Genomic DNA, 22892 nt, shown 5'->3' on the forward strand with positions numbered 1-22892 from the left:
ATGGCTGCTGTTCTGAATGCTCCTCATATAATAAAAGGCCAACTTCCCTGTAATGCCAGTTATCTGTGCTGCAACATTGGGGACAACAACAACAATGCAGAGATAGCCAAGGATGCATGTCTTCTTACTAGGAAGAAACCCCATGAGTTAAAGCAAGAGAGTACACATGAAGACAAGAGTAAGAGGGTTCAAACTCAGGCCAAAGAAAATCAAACATCCAAGAGAGAAGAATTCGGCACAGCAATCTTACATAAAAGCACACCGCTGAAGAGTGGTATCCAATCTAACAACTGCAATCAAACAGGTAAATATGACTATTGATAAAAAGAATATTGTTATTGGTTCCACCTCACATTGTGAAAACAATGTCTTGATTTTTGTCTTGAACCAAACAGGTAAAGCTGTATCAAATCTTGGAGCCTCTACCATCTCCACTAAAAGCTCTGTCTTTGAGAAGTGGGCAGCCATGGACAGGGACAGTCAAAGGCCACTGGCCAAGAGGCAGCTCTCAGATGACAGCAAAGCTCGCACTTCTAGAGCAACAAAGAAGACTATGGTGAAGGAGGAAGAGCAGACAAGAAAAAACACAGAGCCTGACACCAGTCAGTCGTCAAGGCAGCAGGACAGCAGAGAAAATTTGACCACCTTGACCAGGCCTGGGTCCAGAGAGAAACTGCTGAAAGAACTCATCTCTAGCAAGGACTTCTGCAGGGTGGACAAACACGCAATCAATGCTGGCAAAGAGGTAAGAGAGAGAGAGAGAGAGAGATTTGCCCAGGGTTCTTTGATAAGTATTTGCATTATTATCCCCTATGTGACAGCACTTTATATGACATAAAATATGTGTAGCTACACATTAATAATCTGCTTAATAAACAGTTAAAATATACATCTGTTTACTTTAGCGTTGACTCAATACACAGAAGTGTATCTCAATATTTGTAACTGTATATTTGGAACAGGATATTTTCTTCTATGTAATAGAAGAATAATAGGGTGCAATAGGGTATAATGGGATGTAAAAAACATTTGTATAACTAACGTTTATACACTTTACTGATCATAACAGGAGAAGCATGAATACCTCAAATAGGCAAATCCCTAAAAATAGGCAATTTCCCTAACATAGCTAGCTGTAGTGGTATGCTTGGGCTGTGACATGGTGATTCAACCAAACACCTAGTTTTACATCATTCTATGAAGTATTAATAATTACAACATATATTTTATATAGATGTAATAAACTCTGCCACTGTTGGGCCCTTGAGCAAGACTCTTAACCCTCTCTGCTCCCAGGTGCCATAGCAAAGGTCTGCCCACTGCACCAGGCACATGTGTTCACTGTATGTGTGTATTCACTTGTGTGTATTTGTGTGTTCACTGCACAGGTGGGTTAAAGGTAGAGGTGCATAAGTACAATAAACTGTTAAAGTAGTCCATGTGTTTACAGTATTTACTTTATGTGTCTGTGACTTTGGGACTTAAGGTATCACTTTTTGACACATTCACAGTTGTTCTTCACATTCTGTCAAATAAGAAAATGTAATTACTTTGATTTCCTTTGAAAGTTAAGAAAGTTGTTCCTCCTCATATAAGTTAAGTGGATTTTGCTTGACAGCAACAAGTACAGTAAGCTATACTACTGTAAGCTATACCATGTGTGACAGTGAACACCTCCATCTCAAGCAGTTTTTATTGAATAAAAAGTTCTAAAATGAGACTTATAAAGCAGCTTGGTTTGGTTTTGCTGTTGCATGTAGTTGTTACTGTTCATGTGATGACGCTACTAAATAAGAGTGTCCATTGTTTGCTTTGACAACCTTTTCTGCATGTTTATCTATGTATTGAATGTAATACATAACAATTTAGTGTATTGCAGCCTATTATTTAGCTGGCTGCTGCTGTTCTTCAGGTCAATGCATGCATTAGGGTAATCAGTTTTATGATGTTGTTGTATTGGTAACATGCTATAAAAATTTAATCAATCTGTCTCTTCCTTATCCGTCTCTTGCTGAGTAATTCTATGCACATGCATTTGAATCTAACAGGCCTTTATTCCTGTCAGCGCTAAGAGACACTTAATATAAAGTGGAGCCGCTCTTTTATCATAAGCTCATTTATCATATTTTCACAGTTTTTTGCACTCTTTTTTCACTTTTTGAAACAATCTGTATCTGGCAGTTGTTTTTCATCATAAAATAGATGAATAGAAATGTTCCAAAGTGAGGACAGTGAGCATATTTTTTGCCCTAAACTGAAACTGAGCTCCATTTTAACAGCAGATTGAACATAGAGTCAAATCTCTTGAAAAAATAAAACACAAAAAACTAACCAGAATCTTTGCTTTATTGATCAATTTGCATATTTCCAGAACTCTCTGCCTCTTTGTTTGCTATCTGCCTCTGTATGCTGAGTGATCCTCCATGTGCTGATGTCAGATAAGTCAAGTAAATGTTTATGCCAAGTGTGGGTGATTTGATATGTTTATGTGCATGCAGTTTAATAAAAGTGTATGCATGTGTAATTTAATATTTGTGTGTGTGTGTGTGTGTGTGTGTGTGTGTGTGTGTGTGTGCTTTGCAGCTAAAGAGCAAGAAGATCTTCTCAGTGCAGACTATTGCACAGACCATCACAGAGGGAGCGTCTACTGATTTAGAAAGACTCCGTGCTATCTGGATCTGGCTCTGTCACAACATCGGTCAGTTTCTCTCTCTCCCTCACACACACACACACACACACACACATACAGTCAAACATAAACAAAATCTCCATGACAGTACAACACCATCACGCTGGCTAGGATCATAAGCCACTTCCTACTATAATTCAGATGGTCTTTATCTAAAGCTGTTAAATATTGTCGTTCTTTCTGCTTACTTTTGGTAAGAATTCTTTTAATGTGATAAATTTTATTCATGAAATAATTAAAAATTCATGTAAAAAGTAAATGCAACACTTTTTTTTTAAATGCATGCTTAAAGAGCTGTTACAATTACAGCCTCTACATTAGAGTCAGAAGAACTAAAATAAAGAGAATCAGCTGTTGCAAAATAGGGCCTTAATGCATTTAAACATAAGCCAAAATAGACCCTCATTAGAACATGGAACATAAAGCTGACATTAGCTGACCAATTGGACAATTGGACCTCAGTTCTCACTAAGCTGAACTTAGCAAATGCCCTTACTGCCCACTGGAGAGGATCAAATAATTACGACCCAATTTAAGTTTGGAGTTCCAGTACATCTAGGAGATCAGGGAATTTTGGTGTCCAATTCCAGGCTGTGCAGTGAACTTATATAACTGATGTTGCAGCTGATGTCTTCATGGGACATTAGATATGATGGCTCTTGGTCTCTTGGAGCTTCATTCGTGTCACTTTACAGCATCATTTATTTCTGAATGCAAACTAGAGAGAGTGTGTATGCCAGCGTGCATGCTGTGGAGTCAAATGTTCTTCTGTCAAGCTGTGATGAAGAGTAATTTACACTCATCCTCCCTGTTTATATGATGCCACTAAAATATTTCTTAAAGCACATCACCATATGAATCCATAACTCAGCACTGATGGTTTTACTGTTTTGACCGCTGCATCACATCTTCAATGGTTACAGTGTTTTTATTGACTCTCTATTTACATGGTTACTGCAAATTACTTTTGACTCAGGCAGTATTTCTACATTCTGCTGTCCAGCTTGCTTTTGAAGGGGTTGCTCACTGAACATTTACAATACACAATTTACACAAGACATGTTTGGTGTCTGTAGTTGGTTTATTTAGTTTGGCACTAGCTATAAGGCTACATTTTTTAAATCAACACAGGGTCCAAATTATACTTACAGAGTCAGAAATATTCAAACTGTTATGGAACTAGTACATTTCACAAAGTGGATGGAATAATGAAGAAGACACACACCAGAGGTGGTTATGGGATGAATAAAGCTGGCGAACATCAATTTTAGAGAGGCCATTCCAAGAATCTGATCTCAAAAAAATGTGTAATATACTAAAACATCAGGTCCATGCCAGATAAACCAACAAATTATGCAAACGTATGTGTAATTATAAACCTGTGTTTATATCAGACCCCCCCCCAATTAAAATGTTTATCTATTAAATATGCATATTGTACACTGTACATTGCATTCTGTCCCAAAAAAAGAGCAGTCCACAAATGGCTGAAAACATAATATAGCCAAATTTATGTCCATGATGATTGTATGTAAACTTACAACCACAACTCTACATAGCCGCTGACACTACATAAGAATCGGTCACCAATCTTATCCACAAAGCTGGTGTGGCTGTAGTTTTTAATCCAATTCAACAGAAGCACATCTACTTAGACTTGTTCAATCAGCCAGAGTCTTCCAATACTTGATTACTCGGTCATAATCAAATCCTACAGCCACAGCAGGCTTTTATGGATAAGATTACTGTGTCAGACACCATATAAGCCAGTTAATTTGAGATTACTTAACAATATAACATAATTAACCCTTGTGTAGTGTTATTATTCTTTATAGTCCCCTTGACAATTTATTTACCCATGGAGGTGTACAGGATGAACAAAGGTGAACTTTCAACTTCTTTAATTTTGGGGTCACTTTAGGAAATGTCATTCAATTTAAAGAATGTTTTAAATTAATTTAAATTAATTTAATTTTGGCAGATCATTTTGTGAAGGGAAGTGTGAAATGACTTATACATGCCGTTTGCTCACCTTAAAAAGCATGAGGCACTGACTGACTTTTTGCTGTAGAGTATGATGTCAAAGGATATCTGGGTCTGACTGAGAAAGTGTGTTCTCCCGAGCGGGTCATCGAGACTGGTCGAGGAGTTTGCTGTGGATACTCCAGCGTCTGCTTACAGATGTGCAAGTAAGAGCAATGCTTTGTCTTGTGCAAGCTGGGATGATAAGCTGCATTAGTGTTTTCGATATAGCATAAATCTTTTAAACATTCTTTAGTGGCATTGCTCTGAGCAATTCATGTTCCCTCTTACCCCAAATATGAGTAATCAGTGTCTGACATTTGTTTCTATTATGTCTATGTCTATATGACCTATTATGTAAATATATTTTGTTATGATTTAGGCAAGATATTTAGACATTGCTAATTGGTGAAGTTTCCATTTGTCTTCTTGTACTAGCTACATTAGCTACACAGCTCCAGTGCAAAACTAAAGAAGCAATGCTGGAATAATAATTATTATCCTGTTTCAGCAATCACACACTGTGAGCATCTGTACTGAACTCTGCCACCTTTCTCCAGGGAGGTGGGGATTGAATGCAGGGAGGTGGGTGGCCATGGAAAAGGCATTGGATACAGACAGGGTCAAAGCTACCAGAACACCAAGTCCAGTCATATGTGGAACGCAGTGAGTCTTGAAGGCCACTGGTACCTGCTGGATGCCTGCTGGGGGGCTGGGATAGTGGACATGGACAACAAAGCCTTCATTAAGAGGTAAAAGGAGACTGAGCAGGCCAAGGAGGAACCACATTTTACTGCACTACAGTGTCATAATATTTAATATAAAGCTACTTAGATTCATGTAGGCTGAGAAGACTTACAAAGCTTGATTAACTTAAAACTTTTCTTGAATAATATTTAATTTCCTTTTAAAAAATGTGCATGTGAAGGCACACATTCAGTTGATAACTGTGTATATACTGTGCCACCAAGGCAAAAAGTCAATAAAACCAGACAGCACTTTAAAGCACAAAAAAGATTGTGATTTTTCTTCTTTTTATACTCAGGTATGATGAATTCTACTTTCTGACCAATCCAGAAAACTTCATAAACTCCCACTGTCCTGATGAGGAGGAGTGGCAGCTGCTGGAGAGCCCCATTAAGCTGGAGGAGTTTGAGAAGAGGGTGCTGAAAACCTCTGAGTTCTACAGGCTGGGGTTAACACTCATCCACCCCAAACACTTCTTGTTAATTACAGGTTGGTTCCAGTTCTCTCACTTTTACAGTGTTTGTCCCTGCTGGTGTACTTCTTCACCAGTGTTTCATTTTGTTGATGTGATGAAAATCCTTTTGGTTTGCAACTACCAAAAATGCAGAAATGTCCTCGTTTGCAATACACTGCATAATGACATGGTAATTGGTCCAGTCATGCACTCTGGACTGTTTTACTACTCATGGACAGCAAAACATTTCGGATGGAAACTTTCCATGTCCATGACAAGGCTTAAACCTTATCTGGGAAACCGACCCTTCTGAAATTACAGGAACTATCATTCCACCAAGACCAAGATTACACCATATAATAATGATCTCTTTTTTATTCAGAGAATGGTGAGGCTTCCATATCAGTGGGATTCTCTCAGCCGGTTGACTTCACCTACCAGATCTCTCAACGCATTGGCTCTGAACAGAAGGAGCTGAGCAGCTCTCTGGGCCTGCTGACTTTCACTCAGTCCAGCATGAAGCTCTGTGTGCTTCCTCCCACTGTGGGCTCATTTGAAGTGATGCTTTTTGCGCGCCCTAGAAACACTGCAGGATTGTTCAGCTGGGTGTGCTCCTTTCTTCTGGACTGTCCCGAACCCAAGCCTTCAGAGAATCTTCCTGATAACCCTTATCTGTACTGGGGGCTTCATCAGAATGCTAATGCTCTGGGGCTCAGGTCCTGTGTGTATGGAAGTGAAGCTATTGTGCTGAAATCTGGGACATTAGAACTGGTTCTGCAGACAGCTAGGCCACTTATGATGCTTTGTGAACTGACTCATAAAGACCTGGACAACAATCTGGCTAAGAGATGCCTGGCCACGCAAGTAGAGGCAGACAAACTTACTTGTAATGTCCTTTGTCCTTACACTGGTTACTACAGACTGTCTGTGTTTGTCCGGGACTACGAGAGCACTGGAGATAGCTTTAAAAATGCTGGCAACTTTCTACTTCATTGCACCAGCAACCCAATCAATCTGAACCGGCTTTTCCCACCTGCTCTGAGCAACTGCTGTGGGCCTGGAACCAGAACCAGTGAGGCTGGTCTTTCCAAATTTAGCCACACAGGGGCAATAGTGAGCACACAGCAAGGCAAGTGCAACATTACCTTCCAGAACCATGAAGATTTGGATCTTCATGCCATTTTAACCAAAGAACATCTCAGGCTGACCACATACCCTCTAGAACGGTACATCTTCTTAACCCACAATGGCACCAAAGTGACGGTTAGCATTACTCTGCCAGAGCCAGGGTTCTACAAGCTGAGTCTCTTTGGCAAAAACCCTTCCAGCGATGACTTCAGACCACTTTGCGACTTTATCATCAAGAACAGTTCAGAAAGTTATAACCCCCCTTTCCCCTACCCCTACACAGACTGGCAGAAGGGAAGTGTCCTATTGGAGCCCCGCTCTGGCCTGCTGGAGCCTCTGTCCTGGGTACAGATCCGTGTGAAGGTCCCTGGGGCCTTCAGGGTTTGTGCCTTGGCTGAACAGAAAGTAGACCTGCAGCTTAACAAGAGCCGAGTGTGGGAAGGGGAAGTGTTCACAGGAAGTGCGGCACAGGTAAAACTTGCTGCCAGCCTGGACGAAAACTCCAACCAGATGGCCATCCTGATGTGCTTTGACGTGTTACAGCCGCAGAATGAAATGTGAAAGGAAAATTTTTGGGAAGGGTGTTCATGCAAAACAAACTGACCTAAATTTAGAGACTTTGAAATAATCAGAATACAGCTACTTAAATTTGAGTAGAATTCAGAAGAATTTAGAGGACCTATTCACTATATAAAAAGAAAGATTACCATCAACACACCTTTGATTGTGTTATTTTTTTAACACATTACTGAATTACCCTTCAGGACAGTTGTTTTCAGCATGGAGCCATCAAGTGTTAAGTTGGCTGTTCATTAGCAAAGGCTAATTTAGTTGTCCCAAAAAAACGATTTGACTCAGAATTGAATGATAACTGTGAACACTGAATGCCAGAAAATATCTGGCAGCTTTTATGCTTTCTCTCTTTGTGTCCATGCCATTGTCTCTTGCTAAAACATCTAGTTTTCCATAATGTTTCATCATTTGGCTTAAATAGGTTACAGGGTTACAGCTGTAGTTATTTTAGCTACAGTTAAACTTTCTTTTTTTACAGAAAATTACTCTTATGTTAAAAAAAGTTTCTACCTGAAGCTTTTAGAAACTCTTCATGGTTAAAAGCTTTGATGATGATTTGTTTAGAATTGTCTCATTATTGTCTTGGACTCAATAATAAACCTCTTTTTAAAATCATTTGCTGTGTAATGATCCAAAGTTAAAGCTGCTGGATGATATACCAGAAATCTGCACACCCAGCTAAAATGAGAGAGAATGGTGAATATTTCAACTGCAGTCACACTGTATAGTAAAAGAAAAGAAAAAAGTACCGAAGTATAAAAACTAAACTAGCATATCACAGCCCACGTTTTGGCTTTAATGCTGCATCCGCATTCAGTGCACAGCAAAGTCTGCAAATCCTCTCTGAGCTGACCTGGTGATCAATTACAGCAGGGCGCAGGAACAAAGCCATGCTCTTGTGGGCACAGGTCATATATCACGTTTGGCTGTTATTACAGCGTCCCGCTAACCTGCCTGCTCACGCAAAGCAATGACCGCCATCTGTTCTCACTCTCTTCACATTCTCTCTCTCTCTCTTTTTTTTACACTGCTGAGAATGACAAACATTTGTTTACCCCCTGTGCTTCTACACAACACTGCTTGTCGACAACACTTGAGAATCTTGAGAAACTCATCCTGCTCAAACATTTCTGCATAATTAAAATGGTTAAGGTGTATACAACATCATTCAAAGTGGTTCAGAGCTGTTCTAGAAAACATACTGGGGCTTGGTATCTTATTGGTCTCAAAACCTACTGAGAATTGGTTAAAGTGATGATAGGAACCAGACTGCTGAAATATTGAATGCTTCAAAAACTATTACACTATTACACTATAATTACTATAGTGTACATAACTATTGTGAATATGCTACCTGGTATCTGAGACATTGTGTTATTATGAGCTTTAAATAGGTTTCACTGAAGAACTAAACTCATTGTCCTGTTCACTAAACCAATGACTTTATGATAGAGGTAGCCGATGGAAAATAAGTAACGTGATGATCGATTGGTATTAACAAGCCATGTTAATACCCACAACATTACACCACCTCCACTGACCTGAACTGCTGACACAAAGCAGGTTAGATTCATAGATTCACGCCGTTGACCTCTCTCATCAACAGGACTAGATGTCTGGAGGTCATTGGGTTGATGTTAAGGTCAGGATTAGTGCCAGGGTTAGGTTTTGTTCCACGAAAGTAACAAATTGAGTCTACACAATGTAACATAACAGTAAATCTACTTAATGTAAGTAATGCATTTACAGCAGATATTCAAGACATTTATCTTAGGTGTTCACCACTGCTACTTCACTGATATTTTGTTGATGTGTAACTGATACTTTGTTGTTGATCTACATCTACACCATTCCAGATAGATTGTTACCAAAACATACCTGTAAATAACATGGGAGAATGTTCTACAATTATATTTTGTCCAAAATAATTGAATTTTGAAACTGAAATGTTCATGGAATGTAGAATATAAAAATATATTCTAATATAAACAGAATTGTTTCCTGAAAATAAAATATCCAGCGTTTGTTGGAGTAGCTGTCTCTACTGTCCAGGGAAGACTTTCTATTAGTTCTATTAGTTCTATTATTACTCTAGATTTTAGAGCACTGCTGTGAGGACTTGAATGCATTCAGTGACAAGAGCATTAGTAAGGTCAGAATGTTGGATGATCATCACCCCACCTCATGCCCAACACCCCAAGACAAAAGTATTGGATTCCAAAAAAGTTCCACTGCTTCACAATTTCATGTTGTGTGTGTGTGTGTGTTTATGTGTGTGTGTGTGGGGGGGAGTGGGGGTGGGGGGTGGTTATGGGGTATAAAAACCCCCAGCACGTTGCACATTAGGTATTGTGCCATTAGCTTCATTTTTATCTGCTCCAGAGAGACCTATCCAATTGGCAATACATCTCTACAGGGACTAGACAAGCTGTGTCAATAATAAGTACACCCAAATGCATACAAGGAGTGTCCACAAACAATTGGACATATAGTGTAACTGCACTGTTACAAAGCTATAATATAACAGCAAAGCTAAAAAAAAATGAACAATATTATTTTGCCTCTATTTTCTTTTCTTTGTTTCTCACTCTACTTTCCTATTAATATCCACATTGTTCATCCAGCTCACACGAATGAACTATATTAAACCAGGCTGCCTGCAACTGACGGAGTACTGGTCGGGCCATGCAGACAGCTGGGGGCAGCCAGGTGGTCTATGTTTAGCCAAGGCATTGGCTCTGTTGTTCTGCTTGACACTTGCTCTTCGACAGGCCGATTAGCACCATTCCTGTCTAGCTCTGCCAGGGTCCGATAGCAAGGGACCCTCTCACGTCTCACTAACAGCAGATGGACCTGCAAATACGACAACTGCTACAGTGCTGTGTCTGATCATTTCTCAGATACTGAACTGAGTTGTTATCACCACACATAAGTGTCCTGGAAAGAATTTTGAAACCTTACTTTCTTTCATTTCTCTGTTGCTATGGGGACATGGATATCATAGCATGACACCTGAGCTGTGCTCTGACCTATTTTTCTAATGTGGACCAAAGACCATTGACTAGCCAGTCATTGTATTAAACCCAGATCTGTCATTCGTGGCAAAACCTCATTATCCTGTCTATTCTGTTGCATAGATATGCTTGACATGATTTGTGGGCCTATTGGGTCTGCTTGTATCTTGATCAAAGCAATAAAAATAAATGTAACTTGAAAAAGCAGTGTATAAAATATAAAATAAAATATATAATGTTCAGAATGTTCTAGGAGTGCATAAAAGGTGAATGTGACAACCAGCATGTCCAGCTGTGGTCATAAGTCTACAAAAGAATACAAAAAACAAGAATATGTTTCACCAATTTTCAATTTTCATTTTTATTAAATCAACACAGTCAACATTATTCATATAGGTATTTATCAAAATTATAAATACCCCCCAAAATGCCTTCTAACATGTGTTGCTTACTTCAGAACCTATGGTTGATCTGTATCTGTTGGACATTTATAGAGAGCATGTATATATTAGTCATATATTATATTAGTCAAGTCAAGTCAAGAGACTTTTACTGTCTCTTTTATTGTCTCTTATTGTTTTGGATGGGGTTAACCACAATTCTGGTGGGTTTGGCAGACGCAGCACGTGGTGTAAATGTCAATGATGGAAAGGAAAGAGTCCCTGATGACCTTCTCAGCTGTCCTCACTATTTGCTGTAGGGTCTTACAGTCAGAGATGTTCCAATTCCCAAACTAGATAGTGATGCAACTGCTCGGGATGCTCTCCACAGTCCCTCTATAGAACATGTCCACATTCAGAGACAGGGTACACCTCCTCTCTGTATGCTGACTCATTATTCTTGCTGATAGTGAGGCCCACCACAGTTGTGTCGTCAGCGAACTGGATGATGTTGGTATGTGGTGATGCAGTACAGTCATGAGTCAGCAGAGTGAACAGCAGTGGACTAAGCACACAGCCCTGGTGCTGGAGATGCTGCACAGCATGGTGGTGCTGGAGATGCTGCTACCAATCCCGACAGAGAGACCTCAAATCCAGGACCGGTTGCAAACAGATGCTGACTGATGATGGTGCTGAATGCTGAACTGAAGTCAATGAACAGCATTCTGATGGAATGTGGTGGAGATGGTATACTCTGTAGATTTGAGCCAAATACTAACTACAAAGAGACAGATTTACTGTGTGCCAGCCTCACTTCACTACTTCTGAAGATTCATGACAGACATTTGGGGGCTGTTTTTTTTTTTTTTATCTCGAGGAAGCATGCTCCCAAACCCCCAGGCTAAGCCGCACATCCATAAATCTCTAGTGATGCCCCTGACATAAAGAAAGCCATAGACTGAAAAACACAGGCATGTTTTAAAAGACAATATCCACTACAGGCAGCTTATTGCTGAAAAAAATCTAATCTTTCTCTGGCTTTACCGTTACTGTCCAGAGGAATATATACATATATACATGAGGGATATACATGTAAGTAGTCTATTTAAAATGAAAAAAAATTAAGTGTGTTTATGAGTGGTGCCAGACTTGTTACTTCTGAAAAATCCAGTTCCAGGTCATGTAGGTGATTTAAGCTGACCTTTTACGTTAAAGGTGATTGACAAGCTGGTCATCTGGGTGAAAAGATACCTTATGCTGCTTGGCTAACTGATTGACCAGCTCTTTACTAGCATTGTGCATGTTGCATTTGATTTTGATCATGGTTGGTCAAGCTGGTTGTCCAGCATTGTTACACTGGTCAAGCTGGTCGACCAGCTTGTTGATGCTGGTCAGGTTGATCATTTATGTAGACCAGTAAAACCATAAAAAAACAAACTGGTCAGAGATAAGTAGGTCAACCAGCTTAACCATTTTGATCAGCTGGCCAGGTTATTTTTTTCAGCAGGGTTGTTTTTCAGATTAATCTATTGAATACATTTTCCTTACTCAGTTCAATGAATGAATCCCAACGTTGGGATTTGCAGTGTACTTGGCACAAAAACAAACAGTTTAACCAGCGGAGCAAGGAAATTGCTCCAAGGGAATTACTCTCATACCGAATTAAATTCCAATGCTAATCCAACACTTCTGGCTTTAATATGCAGATGCTCCTGGAGGTCTTGATTAGCTTGATACGTCATGTGTTCAAATGTTGTGTCTGCTGAGGATTGTTTAAATTGGTCAACTGTTTCTAATAAATGTCACGCTGGCTAAACACAGACAGCATGTCCAGATTCCACACTGAACCACACTGCGGAGAGACCACACAACATTAGCTTTTATATGTAATGAGCAAAATAGCCCAGTATGATCACATTGGAACTAGACCTGAGTCCACACATTTTTTATTTATCTATTTACATAAAACAAAAACACAACACAGTTTAGATTTCCATCTTTACCTGATTAGGTTATGCTACGGGCATGTAATCACACACTGAAATGGTTGGCTGGTTTATGAATGAGGTCTAAATAAGCTCTTGTTATTCACAAGGTTGTTCTCACAACTACGGCAGTATGGCTTTCTCATTTACAGTCAATTACATACTGATAGACGGAGATGCTGACAATGAAGTCTGGCTGAGTTAAATGAGGTGTTTTCAAAACTTGCATCACCCGCTTCATCCAAAAACATCACCGTTATGTATAGATACCTCTTTTATAAACAGTATATACATGTAGAATATTAAGTACATGCAAATGAACATGCTCTACACTATTTACTGTGCATTGTTTGTGGCTATATGGCATATAGAACACTGAATATTTCATGATGAAAATATGCAAAACATTCATAGTTGACAAGCCATATGGCCACCTATGTGTTGAGCTGCCAATTAGTAATGTGACCTTAAAGAATAATGTTATAATGTCATGAGGATCTCACACATTTTTGCAGCATACAGAATCCCCTTGTATTGGTAGAAAACTGCCTGTGTGATATAAAAATTCCAATTGAGTAGTCTTTTCTTCCATCTGGCATACAGATCTCAGCTCAGATCTTAGCATGTCTAACTGACATTTCATCATGGATGGCAGCCTATCACCTAAAGCTTAACCCAAGCAAGACAGAGCTGCTCTACATTCCAGAAGCTACAGGTCTTCAAAGTGATCTCTCAATTTCCTTTGAGAACTCCTTGATCTCTCCATCTGCAGAAGCATGTAGCTTTGGTGTAGTTGTTAATGACCAGTTAACCCTCCCAACTCATGTTTCAAATCCGACACGGTCATGCAGATTTCTTCTCTACAACATTCAGACAATTCAACCATTTCACTTCAGGGAGGCCACCCAGATGCTTGACTACTGCAACTCACTCCGAACTGGTCTTCCTATGCATGCCATCAGACATGTGCAGCTGATCCTCAATGCAGTGGCTTGACTTGTCTTCAACCTTCCGAAGTTCCCCCACATCACTCCCTTGCTGCATACCCTTCACTGGTCTTCTGTAGCCCTGAAGCTGGCCTACAATGATCCTGCTTCTCCCTACCTCACACGGTCAAACACTTAGAGCTTAGAGCCCTTAAAGTACAACTCAACTTGACCAACCTTCTCTCAGGACGGATGGAAGACAAGCATCCTAAATATTCTCTTTCTGGCACCAAAATGTCCAAACAGCAAAATCACTATCTATCTCAAACATCAACATTAGACCCACCTCTTTCGAGAGCACATAATAAAGCATTAATATTTATTAAAGCTTTTATTGCACTTGCACTTGCGTTGTTCTTCTCCACAGGTTATGCATGGTTTAGTCATCTCAACATTAGGAATTGTGGATTGCTTGTAAATGGTTGCATTAGGGTTATTGGGAGCATATCATAATAATGTAAATGTAAGTTGCACACGGCCCAATCTCACTGTAAAATGATCGATTTTTACCTTCTCTACCTATATCTTGGTGTATCAAATATACATCTAGTTCAATTGGGAAAGTGCTTAGTACAAGCCCCTTGGGCCTTTTTGTGCCTTCCCTGCACTGTTTTTTTTTCTGTATTCATTTACTTACTATGTTTGATGTAGTGTGCATGCAGAACAAAATATCCATATTTGTTTGAACTTATCATCAATAATGCCAGTACAAATTAAAAATTACAATGATAATGTAAGAACTATCCTTAAAATGGCAGATCAATTCAATTTAATTGATAAATTAAATTAAAAGTGGAATTTGTAGACTTTTTGGAATTTTAGTACTTTCGTTAATATAAATAGATAAATGCCTGAGGATCAGCAAAAATGCAGTCATGGTATATTTAACAGTCCTTGAAGACATCAATGCTAAACTTGAATGTGAAAGAGTAATGACTTCTATACCATGACTAGGGAGACTGTTTGAAAGACAGCAATACAATTACAATGTTGTGGTTTCACCTAGATTATTTAACTGTAATATATTAATTAATTGCAAATAATTATTTTATTAACTAAAGCCCCAAAACATGTAATAACTAATAAGACATCTAAACAACATCTAATCATTAACCAGATACAAGAAATCACAGTTTAAAAGACTCTATTATGCAATGCAGTTTCACAGGTATAAACCCAGTAAAGTGATATTTGTTTACTGCCTATGATATAGTTATAAACTGTGTAGAAATTTATTTAGACTATCAGGTTACTTTCTACTATTTTAGCCAAAGTAATAATATATATAAATGTTACATAAAATTCAAAAGATAATTCAAAGCTTATTTTAAATATTTATTCATTAGTGTAATGGTGTGAGAGAAGAAGCTTTTCAGCTCATTATTGGTTGTTTTAACCCTCATTTAGCTCAAATTACCAACCAATTAACTTGGGAATTAGTGTCATGTTACCCAGAACAATTACCTTGGGCCGGAAATTATAAAGGTTCTAATTTGGCCCTTTGACATTGGACGGTGTGCAATGTAGTCTGTTATCTCAAATGAGTTTTCCACCCCTGACTTGGGCTGTAAATAAAAGAAGTGCCCAAATTTTATGTAGTGCAGTAGAGGCCCGCTCTTCTACTCTAATAATATGGAGGAAAAATTTGAGAGTGCCATTTGGAAATGGTACGTTAATGAGGAGCTTGTTTGCTCACAAAAAAGCTGATTCATCAGTTGCACTTCAATCTCTGCTCATTTCATGCCATGCAGCAGTTCCATGAATCAGACGTGAAGTAGTTTGTATTTCATTCTGTGGGCTTCGATTCACTCTTGTTTCTGGGCAGGTTGGATGATGACCCTAGAGAACACATAGTTTCCTCTTTGCTTCTGTAACTGTTTCCCACAGGAAAAGTTATGTTCATTTTCTGGATCTTATTTCAGTTCACTGAATTTAAGGTGCACCAAGATTACATAACCAATGGCTCATCTTACGTAACCAAGACGGCGTCTTAATCAGACACAAAGTGGCATGTCTAAAAATGTACACTTTGTTTACAGAGCTTTATATGACCTGCTTTTCACTACTCCACGACTTCCCCTACAACACACACCATGCTGACAAAAGCCGTGCCTGTCTCTTGAAGACACGTTCATTTGAGAAAAGGTCAAGCCAGTATAAATAGCTGCAGTTCCACATTGTCAGCTCTGGAACAGAGCTTACCCATCAAGCCGTCACTTTCAGGGAGGTGATTATTGCAGAACACTATCAGTTACTGTTTCTCTATTTTGGTTCAGCATGCGAGGGCCCCGGGGGCACTGTATGTGTTTGGGTATATTCCGAAATAGAGGGGAAATCTCACAGACCTCCTCAGGTTGCACGCTAAGAGCTAACTGCAGCAGACCTGATTTCCGCCTGTATTCATACTCCTCTGAAGAATGATATTTTTATGGTAACACAGGTCAACTAAGACCACAGTTGTCTTTGCGATTAACTCGCCTTGTATAAGCAAAAAGAGTCGTGACAAAAACGCAGGCACTTCTACAATTAGCTCTTGGCAGTTCCAGGACTTTTTCTAATGTACCAGCATTTCTCACAAGCTGCCGATACTCGCCTGCTCTCTCCATAGGGGCACTAAGTGACACTCACCTGTTCTCTTTCTATCAACAAGTCTAAAACAAAACAAGTAACATTAGTGCTAAGTAATGTTTTCCTGGCTCCAACATCAAGGGGGGATTTTGTGGGGGGTGAACATAAATAAGGCAAGTACCAGAACCGGCACTGCTAGCAACTGGTACTGTGATATAATATGATATGATATTCCATATGATGTGGAAAGTCCTGATTCAAAATGTTCAATCTATACAACATTTGTGTTTGTAAATAGAATGCTAGATATTTAAGTAGTTAGGTTGAAATGTTATGTGAAATGAGTTTTGTTTTGCAGAATTAAAACATCCATTGTCATTTCTTGAGATCAAAACAAAATCCCCAAAGCCAGACCTTAAAACATCTTCATACAGAATTTAAATCAAATTCATCCATATATCCATCCATTCTTGTCCACTTCTTCCTGTTCAGGGTCACATTGGATTCTAAAAACATGAAGGTGCCACAAAAGGATCTTTGAGCGATGCCATAGAAGAACCACTATTGGTTCCACACATATATTGGACCAATAGAGATGTGACCTTTAAATTGATAAAGAACCTTTACATCAAAAGAACGTTTTCTGGGTTGTTTAAAGATTATTTCAAGTCAAGTGGGTTTTATTGTCATTTCAACTACATACAGAGTACACAGTGAAATGAAACAATGTTCCTCCAGGACCATGGTGCAACATAGACACAGTGCATACATTTGCACTCTCACATTTCAATGACAAACATGATTCTACATAGAACCAAAAGTGGTTCTTCTATGGCATTGCTCAAATTTGTAGCTCCTTTATTTTTTTGAATGTTGGTCCAGAGGCAATTTGGAAACATTTGCAGAAGGGCAGGAATACCCCCTCTATGAGCAGTCCCTCATAGAATACAACTCACACCCAGGGGCTAATTTACCAGAGCCAGTTCACCTATGCTGTTGTTGTGATGTATTTTTGGGAGGAAAGCATAGAACCCGGAGAAAACCCATGTGGACAGTAATTAGGGTAAACAAATTGAATTCACAACCTGAAGCTCCAGGTTTAATCTGTGCTGAGGGTTAGTTTGTCGTAAGTTCCATCGTAAGTTAAACCTTAAAAAGTGCCTCCTGAAAACCTGTTTTATATGGATCTTAGCTTTCTTAGATTGTGCTGGGCATAAGAAAATACTGGCTCTTGACTGCCAAAATGGTATTGAGTGGCAGTGCTAGATGATTTACATCATGAAATTCGTAATCATTTACATTCAATAGTTTTAAATACAATGTATCATTGTGGCCTCGACTCAATCTAATAGTGCCAAACAGAGACAGAGATCATAGCAAACAATGAGAAACTGTGAGGATCCCATGCTGGCTTAGAAAATTAACAAAATGAAATTTTACACCAGGGATGTTTAAACCTTTGGGATGATTAAAGGCTAAGCTTTGAAGGCTTCTGTTACTTTCAACATCCTTGACGTGACACTAGCCAAGGAGACAGAGATAAAACAGAGCTGAAACAGACATAAGTGTGTCCTACTTTACAGACACAATAAAAGCTCAGTAGAGCATTTTCCCAAACAAGTAGCATTTCTTGACCTTATTCCTTTCATTTCAAATTTCACTGCGGATTCATCTGTCTCTATGATGCCTGCCCTGGCTATTATAACCTGAAATGATGAACATGCCCTTGCACTTTATTGCCAAAACAGTGACACTATTGTGCTAGTTTTTCATTAATCTTTGGCACCCAAGAATACATGTATTGAATAGTGTATCTTGTTGTTTGATGTATAAATACTAAGTATGTGACTTTGGTTTGTGTGAAAAAATAAAAAATGGAAAATGGATTTACAAGTCTATTTACAACCCTGTTATTTTGCCTCAGAATGAGACAGGCTGATTTTTCCTTTTTTATCAGTAGACTTGTGGGGAAAAGAATATGCTCTGATTTTGATAGCACTGCCTAGCCTAGCCTTGCTTAGCTTAGTTTTTAAAAGCTTATAACCTTTTATAATTATCCCAAACTCTCACTGGATAGTGTTGCTTTCCTCTGTGGGTCATCTTGGTCTCCAGTCTGTGCTGTATCCAGTTAGGGTCTAGTAGAGTTAGCTTTTAGCCTAGCAACCGGCTAGCACCCGTTTGCTTCACTGGCTTCCCCATGGCTTTCTGTTTGCAGCTCCATCCTATTTAACCTAGAATAAACTTTTAACCTTTTAAGCCTCACTTTCATATTTTCCTGAAGTAGCCACTGCATTTAGTCTCAGAAGGCTTTCGCTGGTTAGACACTTTCATGTATTGAACTCTCCTTACTCAACTATTCCAAAGGAAATACAGTTTTAACAGCACATTTGTCAGTGTTAAACCATCACTGTTAGTGTTAAATTAGCACTGTATGTCTTAACACTAACAGTGTTAATTTAACACTGGCAACTTTGCTGTGTTTAGCACCTTTAATTATCTATCTGTTAACTAAATTATCACAGTTGTCCCAGTTATATTGCAAAGAAAAAACATGAACACTTCTTAAAGAAGTTTATATCCATAACAATAAAGTATTATCAAACAGATTATTCTCAAAAAGAAAGCGAGAGCACTTCAAATGATATCTCTGCCGCATAGTAATCAAAGAACTGTTTGAAGCTCGGCTCAGCCCATTAAACACGTTCATTAAATACGAGTTTAACTCCGATCTTCAGTATGCTAAAAGTTAGTTTGAGGCAATTACAAACAGTCTACCGCATTCTGACTGTAAGGTCTGAGGTTGAGGAGGCGTAATCACTCATTACATTTACAATGGAAATTTTAGGCATAGTTAAAGTTTATTTGAAGCTAGAGCGCTTCCATCTTTGTCTCAAACTCAATACATCAGCAAATATGCAGGTTCATTACAACAAGAAAAGGTGATTAGCATTAGTACGGCATATTCATGGACATGCCGTCCTTGCAGCAACGTGATTCTGTCAACACGAGTGTACCGTGTGGGTTGTTAAGAGTGCAGTTGTGAAGCACGTTGCCAGTGCTGCAATAGGTACTGTAGTGAACAGAGCTGGGGAGGACGGAGCTGGACACTGGACAGCACTGCTCAGCTGCCAAGTGCTGAAAGAGGGACATTGCGTTTGGCAGGGTGGTGCTGCTTCATTATCATTAACTCAGTGTCAAAAGGCTGATTTGGGTCAAGGGTTGCCAATCCTGTCCCTATGTTGGCTCTCTGCTGCTATAGTGACTTTACTACTAGCAAAGACAACCTGCCATGAAGGGCTTAGTAAATAGGAGACTGGCTTGTGATGTGTGTCAGTTTGCCCTCATTCTGTTTGGCTAGTATCAGCACCTATTAAAGGGTTACATTTTGATTGTGGTGAACTAATCAGTAACTTTAGTTTGTTTATTCAGATCATCCCCAGATCATTGCACAAAACGTGTCCATTTTCTTGGACTTTGAGACTATGGACAAACCTTGGGGCTGTTGAAATATTTGTTCCAGCCTGATGAGCCTTATTTATGCTGGGTTTTTGCCCCACCGTTTTTAACATATTAGAACTAAACAAGCGCAAGACTGTTCTAACTGGGGAAGAGCACTTGGTCAGGATTTTGCTTGGATACATAGTTTTCTCATAACAGCTGTTAAAAGTTAATGCGGCCAAAGGTTTGTAAACCCCTGTCATATTACCTAGCAACACCCAGAGATAGCACATTTAACTAACTACACTCTAACAATCACCTTGGATCCACCTTGCAACCACCAAACAAAACCCTATCAACTACTCAACTACTATATCATTTAAATGGGTTAGTACCACCTTTGAACCATCAACTACCTGGAAGCACACTTCCAACTACATAACAACATCTTTGATGTCCCCTGGAATAACATACTATACACTGCTTAACAACAAAATCAATAAATAAACTGTATTGCCCATATAGAAATACAATGGAAAAACCCAAACCACCTTGTATACCATAGCAACCACAATGGATATCATAGCAATGGGTTAGTAACATTTAGAACCGCCAAAGATACTATAGCAGCTACCTAGCAGCATCTTAGCAGCTACATGAGATTACATAACGTACACTTGAACCATTATAGCCACCTAGTAATGCAACAACTTTGAATACAACACATTAATCACCTAGCAATACCCTATGCACAATCCAGAATCACTTACTGTAAAATAGCAACAATCTAGCAACACCCTTGCAGTACACTGCATATTTGCCAGTGTTATGGTATTTATAGGGGTTGCTAGCGTCTTTCTTGGTAGATGCTATGATATCCACACATACAGTGTTCATTTTAACACTAGAATCTTTAAAGAAATGTGTCTTCCAGTTGTCTTTAACATTTTCCATGATAATATTAAACAATCATTGCTTTTTATTATTAATTGTTTTATTTAATCAATTGTTGCTATACCTGAGCATTGTCACATATGTAATTTAGCAAGTGATTTATTAGAAATATCAAGTTTCATTTGACATCTGTTTGGTGGTGGTGGTTCATGTTGGGTTCAGAATCAATACTTGGTGTTATGGCTAAATCTGATCGGGTTCAGACAGAATTCTGCTGAACTAAATTTCAGGCCTGTGCTCTTAAGGACACATCTGGCCAATCCCGGTGGCATTACTACCTCTTTGTTTGTCAAGTCATAAGCCTGACAGGCCTGACCTGAGGCCAAGACAGGCTCTCTGGACCACTTCAGGATCTTTAGTCAATCAATAAAATAGCTGTTACCATGCTGAGACAAATAGTACCTGACATAAAGGTCACTGGAGTTGATTTATATCATCAGTTATTTTCAAGTGGGGAAAATAGTAGTCTGTTCTGACTAGAGGTGTGTACCTGTCAATAGCATTTCTTTATCAGGTTATAGAATCCCACAGCCCTATGGCCAAGTATTTGAGTTAAATAAAAAAAAAAAATAGATGTTTTGCTTATTGGCCCAAAGATCAACAAGACTTGTACACCTCCTCGAGAAATTCACAATCCAAGTGTCCTATTTGATTAGATTCTTACTTGTGAATGACAGATAAGGCCATTTGTCAAAAGCTCCTTTTTCCACCTCAAATATTAATGGCATGCTGCATGAACACAGAGGGGTCGATTGTTGCATTAAGTCAGAGTCTTGAAACTGTGGAACTCTCTTACTTTCCATTATTCTGAGCCTGATCTTCCATATTTTCCTTTGAAGTCCAGTTAAAATCTGTTTTCTCATTTTTTTCATTCAGACAGTTGACAGTTACTCTCTTCATCCTATCAGCCTACATTTGTTGCCAACCTTGAGGTGTTTCACAAAGTAGAATTCCTCCCAAGGAGATGAACCACCCAAAACAATGTTTCTTAGCTCTTTCCTAATGAACAGGCTTGACTTTAGGCTAGTCATTTGACTAAACAGAGAAATCCGGCTTTGTGAATAACCCCCTGGTCTCCACATGCTTCCTGGCTGGTTGAATGCCACATCCTTATAATATATTTAACAGCTTCACAAAAATGACAAAATAGCTTTGGACTACATTTTGCATTAATTCCGTCCTGTAAATTGGCCCTGTGAAATTGTTGTTTTATATATTTATACAAAAAGGTGATAAAAAAATAATAAGTACAAAAATGATAAGTCATTCAGAAAAGATAATTGCTTATTTGGAATTGTACAGCAAATACAAATGTATGATATATGGAGTGATAGTCAGTTATGGTTTACTACTTGACGACTTTATCATGTTGGCACAGGTGTTGCCCTTTTAGTTTAGTTTAGCAAATGTCATGTCCAACTGTTTTTCCAACTATTTCTTTGAAGTGAATCTATGATACTGTTCTGAAGTGAATACTTACTTCCTTACTGCAGTGATGTAGGCCTTTACAGCCCAGTAGGCCAACAGTGATCGATTCATGTAGCATAGTTCTAAAAAACAAGCTGATTGGAGCTTCAGACTCCAATAAAAAAGAAGTTAATCTGATGGATTTTCAGTAGCACCTCGGTTTGATTAATACACTGCGGACACGACTGAAGTGCACTGAATGGTTTGAAGAATTTTTAATTAAAGTGTTCCTCCGGACTCACTGCACTCAGTGAGAGAGACAGAAAGAGAGAGAGAAAAAAGAGAGAGAGAGAGAGAGAGAGAGAGAGAGAGAGAGAGAGAGTGAGAGAGAGAGAGAGAGAGAGAGAGAGAGAGAGAGAAAGAGAAAGAGAAAGAGAAAGAGAGACAGACATTGTATTTTGCAGTCTCTGACTGCATCTGACCCTGCTCATCCATGTGGACTTTACTATCTCCACACTTAATAGCTAAAATGGAGCAGCAGTATCTC

At 38.9% G+C, this 22892-nt stretch overlaps 1 protein-coding gene across 1 annotated transcript; it reads left to right on the top strand.

The window, feature by feature from the left end:
• LOC140549839 (kyphoscoliosis peptidase-like) lies at nucleotides 1–7601 on the top strand. The gene is made up of 7 exons (XM_072673580.1): nucleotides 1–304; nucleotides 396–745; nucleotides 2584–2698; nucleotides 4761–4878; nucleotides 5272–5463; nucleotides 5757–5947; nucleotides 6295–7601. The coding sequence occupies exons 1-7, from the start codon at nucleotides 1–3 to the stop codon at nucleotides 7599–7601; spliced, it is 2577 nt and encodes an 858-aa protein (XP_072529681.1).
• Nucleotides 7602–22892: the final 15291 nt, after the last annotated feature.

This window comes from Salminus brasiliensis, chromosome 2 (assembly GCF_030463535.1).
Source record: "Salminus brasiliensis chromosome 2, fSalBra1.hap2, whole genome shotgun sequence".
NCBI lineage: Eukaryota > Metazoa > Chordata > Actinopteri > Characiformes > Bryconidae > Salminus > Salminus brasiliensis.

Excerpts from the sequence above, each read along its gene's own strand:
- LOC140549839 (XM_072673580.1), top strand. The coding sequence starts at position 1 with ATGGCTGCTGTTCTGAATGCTCCTCATATAATAAAAGGCCAACTTCCC. Across the intron at positions 5,464-5,756 it reads AACAAAGCCTTCATTAAGAG|GTATGATGAATTCTACTTTC; the intron begins GTAAAAGGAGAC and ends TTTTATACTCAG. Across the intron at positions 5,948-6,294 it reads ACACTTCTTGTTAATTACAG|AGAATGGTGAGGCTTCCATA; the intron begins GTTGGTTCCAGT and ends TTTTTTATTCAG.